This window comes from Bos indicus x Bos taurus, chromosome 6 (assembly GCF_003369695.1).
Source record: "Bos indicus x Bos taurus breed Angus x Brahman F1 hybrid chromosome 6, Bos_hybrid_MaternalHap_v2.0, whole genome shotgun sequence".
In the NCBI taxonomy this organism is placed as follows: Eukaryota; Metazoa; Chordata; class Mammalia; order Artiodactyla; family Bovidae; genus Bos; species Bos indicus x Bos taurus.
This window is the reverse complement of record NC_040081.1, coordinates 80,993,620-81,014,265: the sequence shown is the minus strand read 5'-3', so window position 1 is coordinate 81,014,265 and position 20,646 is coordinate 80,993,620. Positions and strand designations below refer to the sequence as shown.

General features: G+C 36.1%; 1 protein-coding gene across 9 annotated transcripts in view; it reads left to right on the top strand.

Moving 5' to 3' along the window:
* EPHA5 (EPH receptor A5) overlaps positions 1-20,646 on the top strand; it is a 400,766-nt gene that overhangs the window by 287,262 nt on the left and 92,858 nt on the right. For 5 of the 9 annotated variants that reach the window (XM_027544620.1, XM_027544618.1, XM_027544625.1 and 2 more), the window contains one exon: positions 10,771-10,873. In XM_027544620.1, the coding sequence (XP_027400421.1) occupies positions 10,771-10,873 (103 nt within the window). Of the gene's footprint in view, positions 1-10,767; positions 10,874-20,646 lie in introns of all 9 variants that reach the window. The other 4 variants (XM_027544624.1, XM_027544622.1, XM_027544619.1 and 1 more) reach the window with 1 other exon arrangement.

Sequence of the window (20,646 nt, the reverse complement as noted above, 5' to 3'; positions counted from 1 at the left end):
GAAACGAGTTGCCAGTCCAGGTTCGATGCACGATACTGGATGCTTGGGGCTGGTGCACTGGGACGACCCAGAGGGATGGTATGGGGAGGGAGGAGGGAGGAGGGTTCAGGATGGGGAACACATGTATACCTGTGGTGGATTCATTTTGATGTTTGGCAAAACTAATACAATTATGTAAAGTTTAAAAATAAAATAAAATTAAAACCAAAAAAAAAAAAAAAAAAAAAAGAAAAACATGCACTAGAAACATGATTCTTTTTGCATGTTTGATAAATTAAATCATTTAACCTCAAAAAAAAAAAAAAAAAAAAAGAATGAATTTTTCTTTGTATCAAGTATCTGTTACATACCAATCCCCTTTGGCCTTCATGTAGAAAGCTGTATACAATACAGCAAGAATGTGTTGAGCCTCTATTATATGTTGGCTTTGCTAGACCCTAGAGAAATTGACATGAGTAATACATGAAACTTCTCCCCAGGGGATAAAAGCACAGTCTAATTCTGAAAATTAGAATGTTTATGTCAAGAACCATTTTAGAATAGTGTGAGTGTGTTCAATCACTCATTCATGTCCCACTCTTTGCAACACCATGGACTGTAGCCCACCAGGCTCCTCTGTCCGATTCCAATTGCTTGGAATTTTCCAGGCAAGAATACTGGAGCAGGCTGCCATTTACTACTCCGGGGGATCTTCCCAACCCAGGGATCAAACCTGCATCTCTTTGCTCATTGGCAAGCCATTCTTTATGACTAGTGCCACCTGGGAAGCTTGTCAGATAATAGTTTTGTTCATTATTTTTAAATTTGTTATTAACTCCCTACACATCAAAAGATACAGTTAAAATAAAACTTCATTTCGACTTCTATAGCATTTGTGTTATATGCCATTCATTTGACAACTATTTGTGTAATATTTTGTGAAAATGCTTCAGTTGTTTTAATGAGGAATTATTTACTTGATATTATAATTTAATTCTTCACATACTACTGTATTATTTCTAAAACAGTCTTCAAATACAACATCGCGGGATTTATGGTATCTTCCCTGGTGTCGCAAACAGTTAAGAATCTGCCTGCAGTGTAGGAGACCTGGATTCAATTTCTGAATCAGGAAGATCCCCTGGAGAAGGGAATGGCAACCCATTCCAGTATTCTTGCTTGGAGAATTTCATGGAGAGAAGCCTGGAGGGCTATAGTCCAGGGGGAGCAAAGTGTCAGACACAATTGAGTGACTTCCACACATCAGTTCAGTTCAGTTCAGTCGCTCAGTCGTGTCCAACTCCTTGCGACCCCAGGAATTGCAGCACGCCAGGCCTCCCTGTCCATTACCAACTCCCAGAGTTCAGTCAAACTCACGGCCGTCGAGTCAGTGATGCATTCAGCCATCTCATCCTCTCTCATCCCCTTCTGCTCCTGGCCCCAATCCCTCCCTGCATCAGAGTCTTTTCCAATGAGTCAACTCTTTGCATGAGGTAGCCAAAGTATTGGAGTTTCAGCTTCAGCATCAGTCCTTCCAGTGAACAACCAGGACTGATCTCCTTTAGGGTGGACTGGTTGGATCTCCTTGCTGTCCAAGGGACTCTGAAGAGTCTTCTCCAACACCACAGTACAAAAGCATCAATTCTTCAGCGCTCAGCTTTCTTCACAGTCCAACTCTCACATCCATATGTGACCACTGGAAAAACCATAGCCTTGACTAGACAGACCTTTGTTGGCAAAGTAATATCTCTGCTTTTCAGTATGCTATCTAGGTTGGTCATAACTTTCCTTCCAAGGAGTAAGCGTCTTTTAATTTCATGGCTGCAGTCACCATCTGCAGTGATTTTGGAGCCCAGAAAAATAAAGTCTGACACTGTTTCCACTGTTTTCCCATCTATTTGCCATGAAGTGATGTGAGCAGATGACATGATCTTATTTTTCTGAATGTTGAGCTTTAAGCCAACTTTTTCACTCTCCTCTTTCACCTTCATCAAAAGGCTTTTTAGTTCCTCTTCACTTTCTGCCATAAGGGTGGTGTCATCTGCATATCTGAGGTTATTGATATTTCTCCCGGCAATCTTGATTCCAGCTTGTGCTTCCTCCACCCCAGCGTTTCTCATGATGTACTCTGCATAGAAGTTAAATAAGCAGGGTGACAATATACAGCCTTGACGTACTCCTTTTCCTATTTGGAACCAGTCTGTTGTTCCATGTCCAGTTCTAACTGTTGCTTCCTGACCTGCATACAGGTTTCTCAAGAGGCAGGTCAGGTGGTCTGGTATTCCCATCTCTTTCAGAATTTTCCACAGTTTATTGTCATCCACACAGTCAAAGGCTTTGACATAGTCAATAAAGCAGAAATATATGTTTTTCTGGAACTCTCTTTCTTTTTCCATGATCCAGCGGATGTTGGCAATTTGATCTCTGGTTCCTCTGCCTTTTCTACAACCAGCTAGAACATCTGGAAGTTCGTGGTTCGCATATTGCTGAAGCCTGGCTTGGAGAATTTTGAGCATTACTTTACTAGCATGTGAGATAAGTGCAACTGTGCAGTAGTTTGATCATTCTTTGGCATTGCCTTTCTTTGGGATGGGAATGAAAACTGACCTTTTCCAGTCCTGTGGCCACTGCTGAGTTTTCCAAATTTGCCGGCATATTGCAAAGGAGAAAAGGAAAGATATAAGCATCTGAATGCAGAGTTTGAAAGAATAACAAGGAGAGATAAGAAAGCCTTCCTCAGCAATCAATGCAAAGAAATAGAGGAAAACAACAGAATGGGAAAGACTAGATATCTCTTCAAGAAAATTAGAGATACCAAGGAAACATTTCATGCAAAGATGGGTTCGATAAAGGACAGAAATGGTATGGACCTAACAGAAGCAGAAGATATTAAGAAGAGATGGCAAGAATACACAGAAGAACTGTACAAAAAAGATCTTCATGATCCATATAATCATGATGGTGTGATCACTGACCTAGAGCCAGACATCCTGGAATGTGAAGTCAAGTGGGCCTTAGAAAGCATTACTATGAACAAAACTAGTGGAGGTGATGGAATTCCAGTTGAGCTATTTCAAATCCTGACTTCCATACATATGTATAGTAAATGTTGGACCTGTTTTCAGACTCAGTTTAAATTAATAATATCAGTAATTTTAAGTATAAGAATTTGTTGTCCCCAAGAGAAATTATCTGTTTAGGCTTGTAGGTAGTGGAGAAGCAGCCTGTAAGTAAATGAAATTTTCCCTCTGAAGCAAGATATTTTTTTTTTTAACTTTACAATAATGTATTGGTTTTGCCATGTATCAACATGAATCTGCCACAGGTATATGGGGCTGGTGCACTGGGACGACCCTGAAGGAAGATCTTTAGAGGTCAGTGTCTTGGAAGAGACAGGAAGAATTATAACAGTGGAGTTACGTAAAGCAACAGAAGGATATGGAGTTATATTTAATCATGGAATTCAGACTTGATCAGGCTCTTTTATGTATAAAGTTTAACATTTCTAAAATGTGGGAGGTGGGAACGGATTAGTCTACAGAAAATAAGGAGGTAGACTCATTACGAGCATGACTTTGTAAGGAAGTTAAAGAGAGCTCTTTAACACTTTGCAAAGTTATAATATAACTAGGATATTGGAATTGATGAAGTCTTACATTTCCTTGTACTCCTTTGTATGTGAGTGTGCAGACATGTGTGTATTAAGTTATGTATAATCTGGTCACTTGTGAGGGTTTGTGTAGCTACCATCACAGTCAAGATATCGAATAGTATCAACCTCACAAGGATCTCTCTTGTTGCCCTTTTATAACCACAACCACGGCCTTCAGGAACAACTCTTGCCCAATAACTAATCTCTGGCAACCACTAATTTCTTTAAAAAGAATGTATTTATTTACTTGGTGGCACCAGGTCTTAGGTGTGCCATAAGATCTTCATTGCATCATGAGAAATCTTTCATTGCAGTGCATGGCTGCTTTAGTTGTAGCACCACAAGCTTCACTGCCCTGCAGCATGTGGGATCTTAGTTCCCCAGCCAGAGATCAAACCAACTTCCCCTTCATTGCCAGGCAGATTCTTAACCACTGGACCATCAGAGAAGTCCCAGAGACATAAATTTCTAAATATACATTTCTAAAATTTTGACATTTTAAAAATGTTTGGAAATGGAATCATACAGTACATTCCCTTTGAGTTTGGACTTTTTTCTCATTCAGTCTAATTCCCTGTAGATTCACCCAGGTTGTGCATATGAAGTCTGTTCCTTTTCATTGTTGAGCAGTACCATGATATTCATTGGGAGGACTGATGGTGAATCTGAAACTCCAATAATTTGGTCATCTGATGGGAAGAACTGACTCCTTGGAAAAGACTCTGATCCTAGGAAAGATTGAAGGCAGGAAGAGAAGGGGATTACAGAAGATGAGATGATTGGATGATATCACCGACTCGATGGACATGAATTTGAGCAAGCTCCAGGGGTTGATGATGGGCAAGGAAGCCTGGTATGCTGTACTCCATGGGCTCGAAAAGAGTCAGACACAGCTGAGTCACACACTCATATTTATCATGGCATCAGTTCAGCTGAACTGAACTGATGCCATGATAAATATGTACCATAGTTTCTTTAAACATTCACCTATTGAAAGATATCTGGGCTGATACCAGTTTTTGCTATTAACATTAACAGTTTTGCTATTAACATAAAAATGCTATGAACATTCATGTATATATTTTTGTCTCAACGTAAACGTTAATTCCCCTGGGATAACTATCTAAGAGTACAGTTACTGGAGTTGTATGGTAATTGCACGTTTATTTTCGTAAGAAACTGCCAACCTTTTTTCCTTAGTGGCTGTACCATTTTACATGCCCACCACCAATGTATGAGTGATCAATTTCTCCACATTATTATCAACATTTTATAATGTCACTGTTTTATTTTGTCATTTTGGACAGGTGGGTAGCAATATCTCATTGTTGATTTAATTGAAATCTGTAACAGCCAATGATGGTCCAAATCTTTTCTTGTGCTTATTTGTCTGCCATGATGCTTTAAATTTCCCTACTAATTCCTGTGTACTCACTACAAATCAAAAGTTATAACTTTGATCAGCTTATCCTGATCAAGAAAGTTAATAGGTATATATTTATGTGTGAGAAAATCCTAAATTCTCAGCCTGGCCTTAGAAAACCCTTGTAATCTGTCTCTAACAAATCTCTTTAGCCTCAGTGATTAAACTCAGTGATTCATATATGTCTCAATTTATCTAGAGAATATTTATGTAATATGGATTTGCAACCAGAAGTGAGGAAGCAAAATAAGGGAACACAATGCAATTTCTCAATAGTTGCTATCTTAGTTTCCAGAGATGATGCAAATATATAATAATTAGCAAAAGGAAGCATTATTATTTACTAAAGAACATTAATTTTCATAATTAGCATCCTTTTAATAGTAATATGTTTCATTGCTGCAAAATTTGCTTTTAAGCATTCCCAAAATATACCTCCACTATTTTTCAAGAACTACATTATTAACCAACCAGTTCTTAATAAATATATATAAGAAAATAAGCAATATTAATGACTAAAATTCATATCTTTAAATACTAAAATTTTAACAGTATGTAAAAGGATAATCATAAATCATACTGTGCTTACCATTTTTTGACCACTGATAGAGAATGAACAATTATGAAGGCATTGACAGTATCCTATAAATTCTATTTATTTTCAATTTAGTTGATGTTTGGGAATATTATTGATGCTGTCAGTCAAACAAAGAAATAAATAATAAAAGTCTTAAATTATCTCACGAGTTAATTTGAGATAACTCAAATTAATTAATCAGTGCAAATTAAATAATCAATACTTTTAGCCCATCAAGAAACATGAAAAATACTTCAAGCTTTTAAAAAATAAATGTAAATATATTTTAAAAATTATTCCTCACAGCTATTTTGCTAAATTTCTCATTATATAAATAGATATGATTTCAGTGGGCAGTAAATATAAACAGGTAAATGTGAATGTTTGTGATTTGACGTTGCTTGCAAAGTGTTTTCACAAAATGTACTAATTTAAATAATTTTTAAAATTTTTGGCATGCCATTAATACTTGTTTTAATGCAAAATACTCTCCCATATTTTAGCACATTAAGTTAGACTTCTTGGAAATTGCTAAAAATGAAACATTTCATACTTCTCAGCACCCATTTTTTCCCTCAAAATTAATACTTTTGTTAGTCTGAAATTGTCCTGTTTTTATCTTTACTTCTGATTAATCACACCTATTTCTGCCAATAAAGTATCTCTCAGTGTCCCGAACTGGCACATTGAGACCAGAAGGATTTGTTAGAGTCAGATTAGGAGGGCTATTGAATGCCCTTCTAATATGACACTATTTTTCCATAGGCAGTGGGTGTCTATTAACATTTTGTTTCGAGAAACATGATCAAAGTGATATTTTTAGATGCTTCATGTGAGTACCTAGAAGTCAAAGGGAGCACTTAAAGGACCTATGAACCATACTCCAGCAAATCTGAATCAAAACACCTGTGAACCATACTACAGCAACTTTGATCAAATAGGTGAATAGTTAATGAAAAAAAAAGTAATACATGGGGAGAAACATAGAAGAGAAACAAAACATATTTGGTAATTAAGACTAAGTAGGAGTCAAGAAGGCAATGGCACCCCACTCCAGTACTCTTGCCTGGAAAATCCCATGGATGGAGGAGCATGGTAGGCTGCAGTCCATGGGGTCACTAGAGTCGGGTACAACTGAGCGACTTCACTTTCACTTTTCACTTTCATGCATTGGAGAAGGAAATGGCAACCCACTCCAATGTTCTTGCCTGGAGAATCCCAGGGACGGGGGAGCCTGGTGGGCTGCAGTGTCTGGGGTCGCACAGAGTCGGACACGACTGAAGCAACTTAGCAGCAGTAGCAGCAGCAGGAATCAAGAAAAATTCAATTCTACTTTAATCAGAAAGAGACAAAACTAGCCTAGTTTGTTAGATTTATTTAGTTTGTTTATTTACATATGCTGTGCTTAATCACTCAGTCCTGTCCAACTCTTTAGGATCCCACAGTCTGTAGCCCACTAGGCTCCTCTGTCCATGGGGATTCTCCAGGCAAGAATACTGGAGTGGGTTTCCATGCCCTCCTCCCGGGGATCTCCTCAACCCAGGGACTGAACACAGGTCTCCCACACTGGAGGTGGATTCTCTACCGTTTGAGCCGCTAGGGAAGCCCTTTTATTTATATAATATTTTTAAATGCCTTTGAGGGTGGATGTGGTTTGAGTCAATTTTTATTTTTATTTATTTATTTTCAGTTATACTGTCTTCGTTGCTATGTGTACTTTTCTCTACTTACAGCAAGCGGAGGCTACCCTGTAGTTGCAGTAAGTACACTTCTCATTGGGGTGGCTTCTTTCGTTGCAAAGCATGGGCCTGAGGGCACATGAGCTTTAATAGCTGCAGCATATGGACTCAGTAGTTGCAGCTCCCAGGCTTTAGATCACAGGCTCAATAGTTGCAGCCAACAGGCTCTGTCACTCCATGGCACGTGGTATCCTTTCGGATCAGGGATTGAACCTGTGTCTTCTGCATTGATAGGTGGAGTCTTTACCACAGAGCCCCCCAGGGAAGCCCAAGAATCAGTTTTTTAAACATGTTTATTTTTATGTGAAAATAAAATCCAAATAAATGGAAACAGTTTTTTTTTTTTTAATAGAATGATCCTTTAATGAGAAATAAGAGTTGGAGATATAAATGTGGGACTCTTCAGCTTATTTTGTTCAGTCGCTCTGTCATATCTGACTCAACTTTTAGTTAACTGATGCCATGAGCAAAGAAATATCTATAAGAGACAGGAAGAAAAAGAGGTAAGATGGAAAGAGACAGAAAGAAAGAAGTGAGCAGGATAAAGAACCAGCATTCATGAAGAATTGTTCACACGTAAAATATGGGAAGAGCATCAGTAGAACTGACAAAGCAGTGTTTCAGAGCGGGAGAAAGAGAAATCAGCTCATCTCATGTATAGAAACCGAGAGAAGGAGAGTTTTAAAGATGGAGTGTATGTTCAACAAGATCAAATACCTCATTATAGTGTATGGTAGGGTAAATAGGGGATTACCTGGTGGCTCAGATGGTAAAGAATATGCCTGCTATGTAGGAGATCTGGGTTTAATCCCTGGGTCCAGAAGATCCCCTGGAGAAGGAAATGGCAACCCACTCCAGTGTTCTTGCCTGGAGAATTCCATGGACAGAGGAGCCTGGTGGGCTGCATAGTTCATGGGGTCACAAAGATTCAGACATGACTGAGCGACTAACACTTTGACTTTCACTTTGTGAAGTAAATGGAGAGTTGCTCATTGCATTTGACAGATATCATATCATGCACAGAACTCAAAGGCAGAAGAAGAAAAGTTTCAGAAAAAAATTAATAATGTTGGTTCTTAGAAGAGGTTGTTTTTCAGTCACTAATTCATGTCTGACTCTTTGCGACGCCATGGATTGCAGTTTGCCTGGCTTCCCTGTCCTTCACCATCTCGCAGAACTTGCTCAGACTCATGTGTGTTAAATCAGTGAGGCTGGTTCTAAATGAGTCAATCAGGATGCTGAAAAATAGGAGAGAATAAGAATGATGGATAAAACAGGAGATAATATGTATATATTATATCTCCTGTTTAAATAAGGCTGGCAATAGTTGAAGCACTATGCTAAGAGTTATCTCTAAGCAAAAAAAAAATATATATATATATATATAACGATCCCTGGAAATTATCCCTCTCTGGGGATTAATGAAATGAGACTTTACAAGGTTAAATAATTTGCCTTAATCCATATGTATAGTAAATGCTGGAGCTGTTTTCAGACTCAATTTAAATTAATAATATCAGTAAATTTAGGTATAAGAATTTGTTGTCCCCAAGAGAAATTATCTCATAGGCTTGTAGATAGCAAAGAAGCAGACTGTAAGGAAATGAAAATTTTCCCCCAGAGGGAGATTTTAAAGATCAGTGCCTTGGAAGAGACAGGAAAAATTCAAACAGTGGAGTTAGGTAAAGCAAAAGAAAGGTATGCTATTATATTTAACCATGGAATTCAGACTTGATCAGTCTTTTTTAATCTATAAAATTTAACATTTCTAAAATGTAGGAGGTGGGAATGGATTATTCTACTGAGAAAATGAGGAAGACTCATTATGAGCATGACTTTGTAAGGAAATTAAAAGAGAGGATCAAAAGCTTTGAAGTCCAAATGAAATAACATTGAGATTATTTGGACCAAGTCTTCATGGTTTTCTCTAGAAACAGTGCCACCTGCCTAAAGAAGATTTAAAGAACTGAGGAAGAAAAAAGTAATTTGAATTTGAAAATTAATAAAGCTAATCTTGGGGGAGGCTACTACCTATGATAGTGGGGTGGCTTTGCCCTACCACGTTTATACTGCTCACTGGTAATAAATTCTCTACCATGCATCTCAGTATCACGACAGGAAAAAGCAGGGTAAAGAGACTTTCTATTGCAACTGTTGTTATCCAAGAAAAGGGAGAGGAAGAGTACAGATTTAGATTGTAAATAATAGTTTTTCCCATCCATGAACCAGTTGTTGTCAATATTGGACTCTTGAAGACTCTAAAAGGGTGAAAATGTAGATCTGTGTAAGAAGGTTGTCAGAGAATCAGTCAATTTTGGTTGAAAGAATCAATGGAGAGGTGACAAGCCTCAAAGGGGAAACATATGAATGTCCAAAAATATTGATAGGGCCAAGATCAGAGAGATTGTAAAAAAACAAAACAGGAAGTATAGTTGTTATTAGCTTTGGTGACTTAAAATTTGTTATCATGGAGGTGAACTTATCTAAGTTTACTCTGAATTTATCAAAATATAATGTCATTACCCAATAAGCATGCCAAATATCCCACTGAGGGTTTCTTGAGAACATTAATAAAATATATTTTGCTCTATAGGTTTCTTATTTTAATCAACTTAGTTTTAGTTATCAGCACAAAATAACAATTTATTTGCTTTATTTAGATGCAACTATCTGATTATGTCCATATTCCTCTTATTATGGTAATTATATTATTAAAATATAAAATATTTCATCTAAATACATGTATTAAAAAAGATTGTGTAAACAAACTTAATCTTAATTTAGACTTAAAATTCTAAATGATATTGATATTTTTGAAAATGTGGTCCCAATAATGGAGGTATATTTAGTGATAATATTCTCCTTGAAATATTGATTTTTAAAATTATATTGATAATAGTGATATCATATGAGGTCATAGCCACATCATTTTGGACATTTCACCTGATGTCTCTAATAAAAAGTCCTATCTAAGATAATGAGGTATTTTTTTCCTAGAGAACAGCCACATGCAATCTCTAAAAATATCAAATCTCATATACTTATTATCTCCTATTTAGGAGGTGTTTGAAATTAAAGACTAAGTTCCAATTTTTTTCTTGCAAGCCTAAGATTGCTAAATGAATACTATGTGAACAATGACATTCATTTTTTATGATGACAAAGAAATAATCAGTGACTTAGTTGGTCTTCCAAATTTCCATTTGGAAAATAAATATTTTCTCCTAAAAATGTCTTTTCAATTACACATGGTTGAGAAGAGATATTAGGGGGAAATCTCAGCCAAATGTGGGTGAATTGCTTAAACTGTGCATTGATTACTGACTATTAAGCAGCTCTTATTTGAATGCATATGATCACTTTAACCACAGGCTCTATTTTCTCTGTCTCCTATCAGCAGTTGCAGCATCCAGCGATCAAAGCCAGATTCCTATAATTGCTGTGTCTGTGACAGTGGGAGTCATTTTGTTGGCAGTGGTTATCGGCTTCCTCCTCAGTGGAAGGTAAGACAGGAAGCTGTGCTTCTGAACTTTTGCAGCTGATCTCTGCCTTACCTTGATCTAACCGTTTGACTGTTAATCACATCCCAAAACAAATCAGGCAAGTGATATATCATTAGATAGCCTCTATGTAGGATATATTTCTTAAGTTTTACCTTGTCCATGTGAGTGCTAACTTTTAAGCACACAATTTCTCTTTTCCAGGTATATTCTCTTCACACGAATAGTATTAACATGTTATTATTTATTAGGTTGTTAATATAACCATATCTTTTCCTGATATAGTTTATTTTAACCTGAGTTTTATTTTTTGCCTTTTAAAAGCATTTATCAATATATCCTCTCAAAGGTTTCAATTTTAGTGTTTAGGAAGGCCTGTGTCTGTGCTTATTTTTTGAGAAGAATAAGACTAATAATTCCAGTTTAGCCAGTGTTCTATCCTAATAGGGTGATAGATACAAAGTAGACACTCTGACAAACAGGCATTTTGAGAAATAACCACCCCATTTTTATGACTGCATTTAAATTCAGCTTCTGGATGATTTCAACCTGAATATGTCAATCAGAGTGTATATAGTGAATTTTATTGAATGTTTATATCAATATATACATTAATGTGTGCATTAAATATCTACATTTTTCACTTTGAACAAAGAGGCAAAGCCCCCAAAAAGAGCTCATGAGGAAGCTGTTTCCTGACATTGATCAAAGCATAATCAATCTTTCTAAAAAAATAAATAAAAGCATGAGTGTGTTCTATTCCTGCAACAAACATATTTCCATTTTTCTTCCAGGCCACTGTTGGAAGGGATATTCAGTAATGAGAGCTGTCCATTTTAAAATGTTCTGATGTTAGACTATTACAGAAAACCTCATAAGTCTTCATGAAAGTATTAAACCTAAAGAAATATTTGAAAATATACGATTCAAAAAAAGTCAAGAAATCAATATTCATACTGATTTTGTACTATTTTACTCATTTACTTTTGACTCTTTGGCACCTATTCAACTGATAAATATATAGAATTAGGCATTTTCAGTATCCTGCATATTGTATTACGAAAAGAGTTATGACTACATCTTTAAATTATAGTCAAAACACTTTATTTTCATAAAATAAATTTGATAAAACATTGTTACTTCCTTTAAACATGCTTTTTCTTTCCCCAGAATTCTCTTTCTTCTAGTTCTTGTTCATTTAAGAGTGTTCAAAGTTTTCTTAAGAAATTGTTGCTTACTTTTACTATTAGAATAGCAGTGATTCACTTTCAGAATTGCTAGCTGGGAAGCAGTCTGTGTTCTATTGAGGACTGCCAGCCCTGCTCAAGCCAGAGCCTGGGTGGATTGTGCCCCAATGATCTATTCTCTCTGAAGTCACTTAGGGAGAATGCTCTACTTTTGTCTTTGCTTTCTGGAAGAGAAGCTAATTCCACCAGTCTTGTCATAAAAACTTTGCTCAGATTTTGATCAAGTAAGGTAATTGAATTGAGTAAATTGTAACTACTAAAACAACTATGATGATATAATCTGTCTTTTCTACCCAAAAGGGTGGTTGACTATCATACATTTGCAGGTTTGTGATATCAGTTATTTACTTGTGACTGAGATACTGGTTAGCCTCTTCCTTTCCAGTAGATCCAGAAGCGTTACTCATGTATAGGCACATGGGGATCATAAGAAGATATTATTTGTCTAGTCTACTGAATAAAAATGGAGGAAAGGGGCAAGGTCTAGAGACCAATACGTTTGTGTGTTTAAAGATTTATTAGAGAACAGATAAAATATAAGAAGCATTTTACTGTAGACGTACAGTTTATCTATGTAACCTAAGTATTGTTAATGTGAATTTACTGATGACATTCAGCTAGGGATCCTCGCTGACCTGTATATGAATCAAGCACTGTCCCCCGCCCTCATTTTTTCCTTAATATATATAAAACTGACTTAAAAGCAATTCACTTTGTTACATCTGCAGCATTAGACAAAGTGAGAGAAGTTTCAGTATACCTACTGTTTGGTAACTGAAGAACAGTATAGCTTTAGTGTGCATGCACACAGGTACACAAATTCCACGTGCATCAGAAACTATCATACAAGAATAACTAAATTTTAGTGTCTAGAAATATCTAGTGTATTTCTCAGTTGAATTAAAATTAAATTAAATTAAAATTATATCTACCCCTAGGAAAAGAAGCTTAATTTTCAGCATTATTAAACCCAACTCTTGATAATTTTGGATCTAGTATATTGCAAAAGTGTATTACTTTTTAAAAAATATCAGCAATTATAATTTGGACACTGTTCATTCATATTAATTCTTTTTAATTACACAGACTGTGATGTTGAGACTAGGAATTTTCAGGTTAAAGGAAAATACACTTTACTAAAAATTAATCTGAGATTTATATTTATTTACCAGCAAATTTTGGGCATGAAACTTTAATTACTTCATTTTGTTGGATGTGCAGTCTTGAATTTCAAGGAGCATTTGACTTATGATAGAAATATCTCCGGCTATTTTATTTTGCTTTTCATGAACTTAAACAGACTTATTTAGAAGTTAAATGATACTAGTCTAATGGGACTTTTCCTATATCATTCAAGGCAAATTTTGTTGAGACTAAGAAAATCTTATCTACCTTGTAGTACCTGGAGTATATTGAATTAATGAAGTTTTGTCAAATAAAAGAAAAACTAAATTAAGAGATGTGGACAAAACCTAACAAAAATTTGGGGAATTATCTTTAAAGCACTAACAAATTACTGAAAGTCTGTACTAGGAATGATCGAGGACACTGACATTGAATTATACATATTTCTCCTTGTGTTAAAATATGATTGATAAATATATAATAGCATTTAGACTCCACCCTCACTTTGAACTTATTCTCTTTGATCACCTTTTAACTTCTTGAATATTTTATAAACCAGATATTTGCTCCTGATTAAAATGTCTTTTAATTAAAAATAATTTAACTTCTCAGTGGTGATATAGACTTAAATTTGATATATTGCAAATATATTACTGTTATCTGTATGTATTTAGATCAGACAAGTGCCAGAGCTCTGCCGACATTTTATGTAAAAGCACAATAGCTTCTGAAATGAATCCTTTGTATAGAGTATGAAGTATCCTAAAACCTTCAGAGAAGCATCTTTGCCTAGTGGAAGTACACAATAATAATATTGATAACAGTAAGTTTAATATTTTCTAGATGAATGACATATGACCTGCTAGTAGGCACTGTTCCAAGGACTTCAAATGTAATATCTCACAACTCTGTATCTCCTTATTAGCTCTATCTCCAATTTATACTTCATAAAAGTTATCTCCTTGATGTTTCTTGAATATTGTAAAAATAGCCAAACTGTAAGGCTTTTGCACTGGCTCTTCTCACTGTCTAAAACTCTTTTGCCCCAGAAAAAAACAGGACTTTCTCCTTCTTTCTTTGTTTAACCTCATTCTCTCAATTGAGTTTTCTAAAATAATGGCCCATGATTTCTTCCTCTGTGCATCAGATCTTCCTTAGCCTGATTTGGCTCATTACAGTACCCATTGCCATTATAATATACATATTAATATTTGTGTGTATATTTTGTTTTGCCTGGTGGCTCAGTCAGTGAAGAGTCTGCCTGCAATGCGGAAGAAAGTGTGTATATTTGTATCTATTTGGTTTATTTTCTGTCTCCCATACTTGAATATAAGCTTCAGAATGACAGGGATTTTTATCGGCAGGTTCTCTCACCTTAGGACAATGTCTAGAATATAAATTATATAGTTAGTTGATAAGGGCCTGGGTCTTGGGCACAGCTCTAACTCTAAGATCCTTACTCTTCACTATTTAACTTTCCTATGACTTATATCATTCAACTATATGATTTTGGTGAAACTTTGAACTCTTGTATGTGAAGCCAGTGGGTTTCTACTGCTAAAAATAATAGTATTAACATTTAAAAACTTTCTAAACTGATATAATATGAATAAAATAACCCTTAGAAATTAATCTCAGTGATATTTTGACCCTAAAGGAAATTAAAGAACATATTGGGTTAGCAACTTCCCTGGTGGTGCAGTGGATAAGAATCCACCTACCAGTGGCAGGGGATATAGGTTTTATCCCTGGTCTGGGAAGATCCCACATGCTGCAGAGCAGGTAAGCCCGTGCACCACAGCTACTGAGCCCACGCTCTAGGCCCTGTGAGCCGGAACTACTGAAGCCCATGTGCTACAGAGCCTGACCTCTGCAATAAGAGAAGCCATTGCAATGAGAAGTCTGTGCACTGCAGCAAAGAGAAGCCCCTGCTCACTGCAACTAAAGAAAACCCATGCAAAAGTAAAAGACTCAATGTAGCCAAAATGAATAAATAACTAATAAGAAAAAAACATATTGGGTTATAGTAAATTTTCCCTTCATTATACACTTGAAAATTATACGTGGTAAATTATGTCTGTTCTAGAATCATACATATCAAATGTCACCACCCCCATAGCCATTCCTGGTTTTGTGAAAGCTAGTTAATTTCACTTTTGTTTTCACTCAAAACTTAAGTTCATCATTTTACGTGTGTCTGCCCTGATAGATATGTGTTTGTGTTGAACACATATTCTGGTGTTCAGTTCAATTCAGTTCAGTCACTCAGTCGTGTCCGACTCTTTGCAACCCCATGAATCGCACCATGCCAGGCCTCCCTGTCCATCATCAACTCCCAGAGTTCACCCAAACTCATGTCCATCGAGTCAGTGATGCCATCCAGCCATCTCATCCTCTGTCATCCCCTTCTCCTCCTGCCCTCAATCCATCCCAGCATCAGATTCTTTTCCAATGAGTCAACTCTTCGCATAAGGTGGCCAAAGTACTGGAGTTTCAGCTTTAGCATCAGTCCTTCCAAAGAACACCCAGGACTGATCTCTTTTAGAATGGACTGGTTGGATCTCCTTGCAGTCCAAGGGACTCTCAAGAGTCTTCTCCAACACCACAGTTCAAAAGCACCGATTCTTTGGCGTTCAGCTTTCTTCACAGTCCAGCTCTCACATCCATACATGACCACCGGAAAAACCATAACCTTCAGTAGACGGACCTTTGTTGGCAAAGTAATGTTTCTGCTTTTGAATATGCTATCTAGGTTGGTCATAACTTTCCTTCCAAGGAGTAAGCGTCTTTTAATTTCATGGCTGCAGTCACCATCAGCAGTAATTTTGCAACCCAAAAAAATAAGTCTGACACTGTTTCCCCATCTATTTCCCATGAAGTGATTCTGGTGTTAGTTGTCAGTAAATATCCAATGATTGGACAACTGACAAAGTGAAACCAGAGTTTGAGACTCTTGAAAATATGCTTGAAACTAGCTTTTCAGCATTATCACTATATGTGTTTTAGACCTCAGTTCCTTTGGTTGCATATGACAGAAGCCAAATTCAAAGTGGTTTATCAAAAAGATAATTGTAGATCATATAGATAAAAAGTTCCAGAGATTTTTTAAAAATTGAAAGTACAGACTCTTGTAGATCCAAATGCTGAAATATTGCCTGCTATGCAATTGAAGATCCATGATTCAGGAATGCTTTGGCACTATTGTGGTATTTAAAGGCACTGATCAAAATGAGCTTATTTAGGTAGAGCCCAAGGGCTCTGATAGGTACTGAGAGAGAGATTGAAGGAGGAATATCCATCCAGAGGAGACAGAGAAGGAGTGGTCCATGAGGAGGCAGGAGACCAGATGATTGTTGGATTCCTAAAGTGGGACTGGTCACCAACTTGAATCCAGCCCCCATGTTAGAGCTCTTGACCTGCATTTTCACAGGTGGCACAGGCTCTGACAGGAACCTGATATACAGCCCCACAGAGTAAATCAATCAGTAGCACTGAGACCTTAACTAAGAACAGTATGGGAAGGCATACTGCATGGCAGTACATTTAGAGCTCATGCCTGAATCTGAAGTAGAGTCAATCTCAGACAAAGCACATGACCAAAGAATGAAGAGAGAGGCTCTCACCCAGTGTCTTTTTTCATATCCCCCACTTCATCTTTCAATATGTAAACCTCACTCACATGTCAAGACTCACATCAACTGTTTGTTCTATCATAAAACCTTCCTCAATTCCTTTAGCCAAAGTATTCTTTCCTCTGCTTTAAGTCTCAACAATGTACCAGTATTTCTCATGGAATGTAATGCTTTCAACCACAAATTATAGTAAATATGTTCTCTCTTCTGCCCACCAGTGAGTATTTAGAGGATAAAAACCTGTGTGGCTCTCCCACATAACCTAATTGAATTAATGACTCATAAATTATTGAATTAAAGATAAACTGGGCATCAATCTGTATTTGAAGTGCTTTGTCTCATTTTCCCCTATTAATGTTCATAGTTTGGAAAAAAAAAATGTTAGTAACACTGACATAAGCACAATAAAATACCTAAACCATAAATGTGCTTTCTCCCAAGTAATAAAACTTTTGGTGTCATTCAGAAAATAAATTCAATGATGTCAAAGAAGTATTGCATAGGAATTAAGAAATCTTCACTAGCTTGCATTATTTATTTGACATCTGGACATGCTAATGCCAGTATGGTGACATACCTGGTGATATCAAGCAATGTTCAGTTTTATAAATGATCATATAACATCAACATGATTGTACTTCGCTCTCAGTCTCCTTAAGTTATGCTCACCGTGCATCTGTTGATATATTTGGCACATTAACAACTAGGATTATGTAATTTCAGAGCTTGATAAGCTTTGATAAAAGTAAGTATTACACAAAATATTTTAATCAGATACTATTTTATTTTAAAATAATTGTAAATAGACAAATATTTGTAATCACATGCAATCACTGATTTTAGAAAAGAGCTCATTAAAAACAAATTCAACATTTTATGAATTAGCAATAGATGTGACATTATAAAACTCTAATAAATCCAAGCATGTGTATTGATTTAATATCTGGGAGTTGTTATACCTTCTATTTTCTCATGATTACATGTTTTTTTTCTTCAAAAGCTCTGAATCAAAGATAATTAGAGACCAGATCATAATTTATTTATAACAGACAAATGGGGATCAGGGCACAGTAGTGCCAGAAAGACTGGGAGCATAGCAACAACTAATTGCCCACTGTGGGAAGTTAATCATCCTAGGAAACTGAACCCAAGAGGGTTACTGGCTCAATTGCTCAACGTTATTGAATATCCCACCTGCGACTTTTCACAGATCAAGCATGTAAACATCACTGCAACTCTCAGGAAGTTATACTGAGGCAAACGTTTGAAAAGAAAACCTCTCTTCATGGTACTGGAGGCAAGTTAATCTCATTGATTTGCGAAGATGAAAATTATTTTAGCAAGAATCTAGAGGTTCATATTTCATGTACTATGAAACACAAGACAGGTCAAAAGCCTAACCACAAGAGCCAAATACAGTTTTGTTTTTTTTTTTTTTTAATCTCTGTTTGCCTGAAGCTGTGTTTCTATAACATGATCCCCATCTGAAAGAGCGAGCATGCTGTCATACCAGAAGATGCTGGGCTCTGGAAGAAAACCCTTCTAGGTTTCTGGGAACCTCACCACATCTTTCAGAGTCCATGATAGCACAGGCTTTCATAGGAGCCTGAGAGCCAGCTCTGCAGACAAAATCAATAGCACTGCTCTATGCCAAAGGGTAGACCACCTTTTCAACAAAAAATTCAGTTAATTTCCTGAGCCATGTCTAGGAATATACTTACTGCTGAGAAATGAAGCAAATGAACAATAAAATGTTCCAAATGATTTTAAACACCAGGATAAAGCTACATTTGTTCAAGACCTGTGCTCTTTTTTTAAAACTTGTGTGAACCTGGCAAGTAATAAATGTTTCAAATGGAGTAGCAACTCAGACTCAAATAGCTGAATTCTTATATTATGCTGTGTGGAAGTGTTGAATTCAGATCTGCCTGATGGCTGTGATGGTTATAGTGCTACAATACATACTATATCCCAGCTATCTTTCTTACCAAATTCTTTTAATCATCCCTCACCACCTGCTTCTTTCTTATTTCTTACTCTCCTGACTTCCTAATCTCACAGAAAAATGACAAACTTTTCTGTATCCGATCTTTGGCATACATTTGCTGTCAATAATCTATAAGCATTTTCCACTTTCTTGGAGTCATCAGTATTGCAGATAACAATGTTAGAATTATGTTTTTATTATTATTTTATGTTTAATTATATGCTTCCAATGATTATTTATGTAAAGACTTATCTTTTGTTCCTGTTCTTGTGGTCTGCTGCTAAGTTGCACATCTCTGTGATGGTCATGAGTTCTCTTGAGTCAGGGTCGATCGAAAGGCAAGCCAGACCATTAAGCTTTTTTTTTTAATTTTTGTTTTCGCTTGCTTTACATACCTCCTCTTTCATCCTGATTGGCAAGATATCATCAAATTGGCAAACTGGGACATCTGTGTGTTAATTAGTGGAAAAAAGCTTCTTTGTTTCTTAGGGGTTTTTTTGCCATTCTTAGACCAACTACGTAAATCCTCTTCCGTGTTCCTCCAGATCAAATATTCCATTGGATTCAAATACCCCCTCGTATCTCACAAACACCACTTCTCCACCTCCAAGAACTCTCCACTGACACTGAGAAATCCTAGTATTGCTTTCACATTCTTACGCCTATTTTACCTGATTTTCCTGAGGCAAATTTAATAGACATTGGTTTAAACTGATTCTATTCATTGATGATGTACACATTTTGCCAACATTTAAAAAAAATCTTATCTGTGGAGTTCAATTCTGTTCGTATAATTTTGATTGTTTTTAACTTGTTGAAACTTTGCTAAATGCTTCCCCTGTTTAATGCAAAGATCTATCTTTTTCAAAGTATAGAGATGAAGGACACATAAGAATGTAAAAGATAATCATAACATACAATCACAGAGCAAAGAATTGAACAAATATCTTTAGAATATGTAAGAATATAAATTAAGTGAATATTTTCTATACTAATATGAATTGAATTTTTGCCTAGATATAATAGAATTTATCACCAATCCTCATTGCTAAAGTTATTTCTGAGATCTCCATATGTGCCAACAACACTATGCTACATTTTTAAGGCTACCAAGTTCAGCATAAGTGTTCCAACAGATATTAAATTTGTAGAATTTTTCTGATGTTCTTAATTTGCTGCAAGTAAAATTATCTGGAAAATGACGATCTGTAGGTCCAGCCTTCCTCAGAAAATTTTAAGATAAAATTTAACCACCCAAATGCCTCACTTCTATCTCATCATGCCAAAGATGATATAAAATCTGTCATCATCAAACCAGGATGAGTTTAATGTTTATGTGATGAGTAATGTTGAGCATTGTTTATATACACAGTTTGATGACAAGTATATGATCAATCAGAATTCTAAATTTCCATGACTTTGTATGTGTTCTAATACATAAGGACCTCTTGATATATTTTGACATTGGTATCTGACTTTCTCTGACCTCCTTCTAGTCTAGCTGTTTCAAACGTACTTATAATTGTCTGATTCACCTCTTCTGTACTCATTTAGAATGTAAAGGGACAGGACAAACTGGACCTTTCCTTGAGTCCTAATGATTTATAAGGAATCATTCAAACCTGTGATAGTGTATACTGTCACTCAATAAGAGGGAAATAGCTACTTTGAAGTTGATGTCAGTTTTATCATCTAGTATATTTCTACCCAAGTCCTGAGGCTTCTAACTCCTCATCCAAGAAATTGAAGTGGAAGTCCTGTGTATTTCAAGTATCTGTCTGAGCC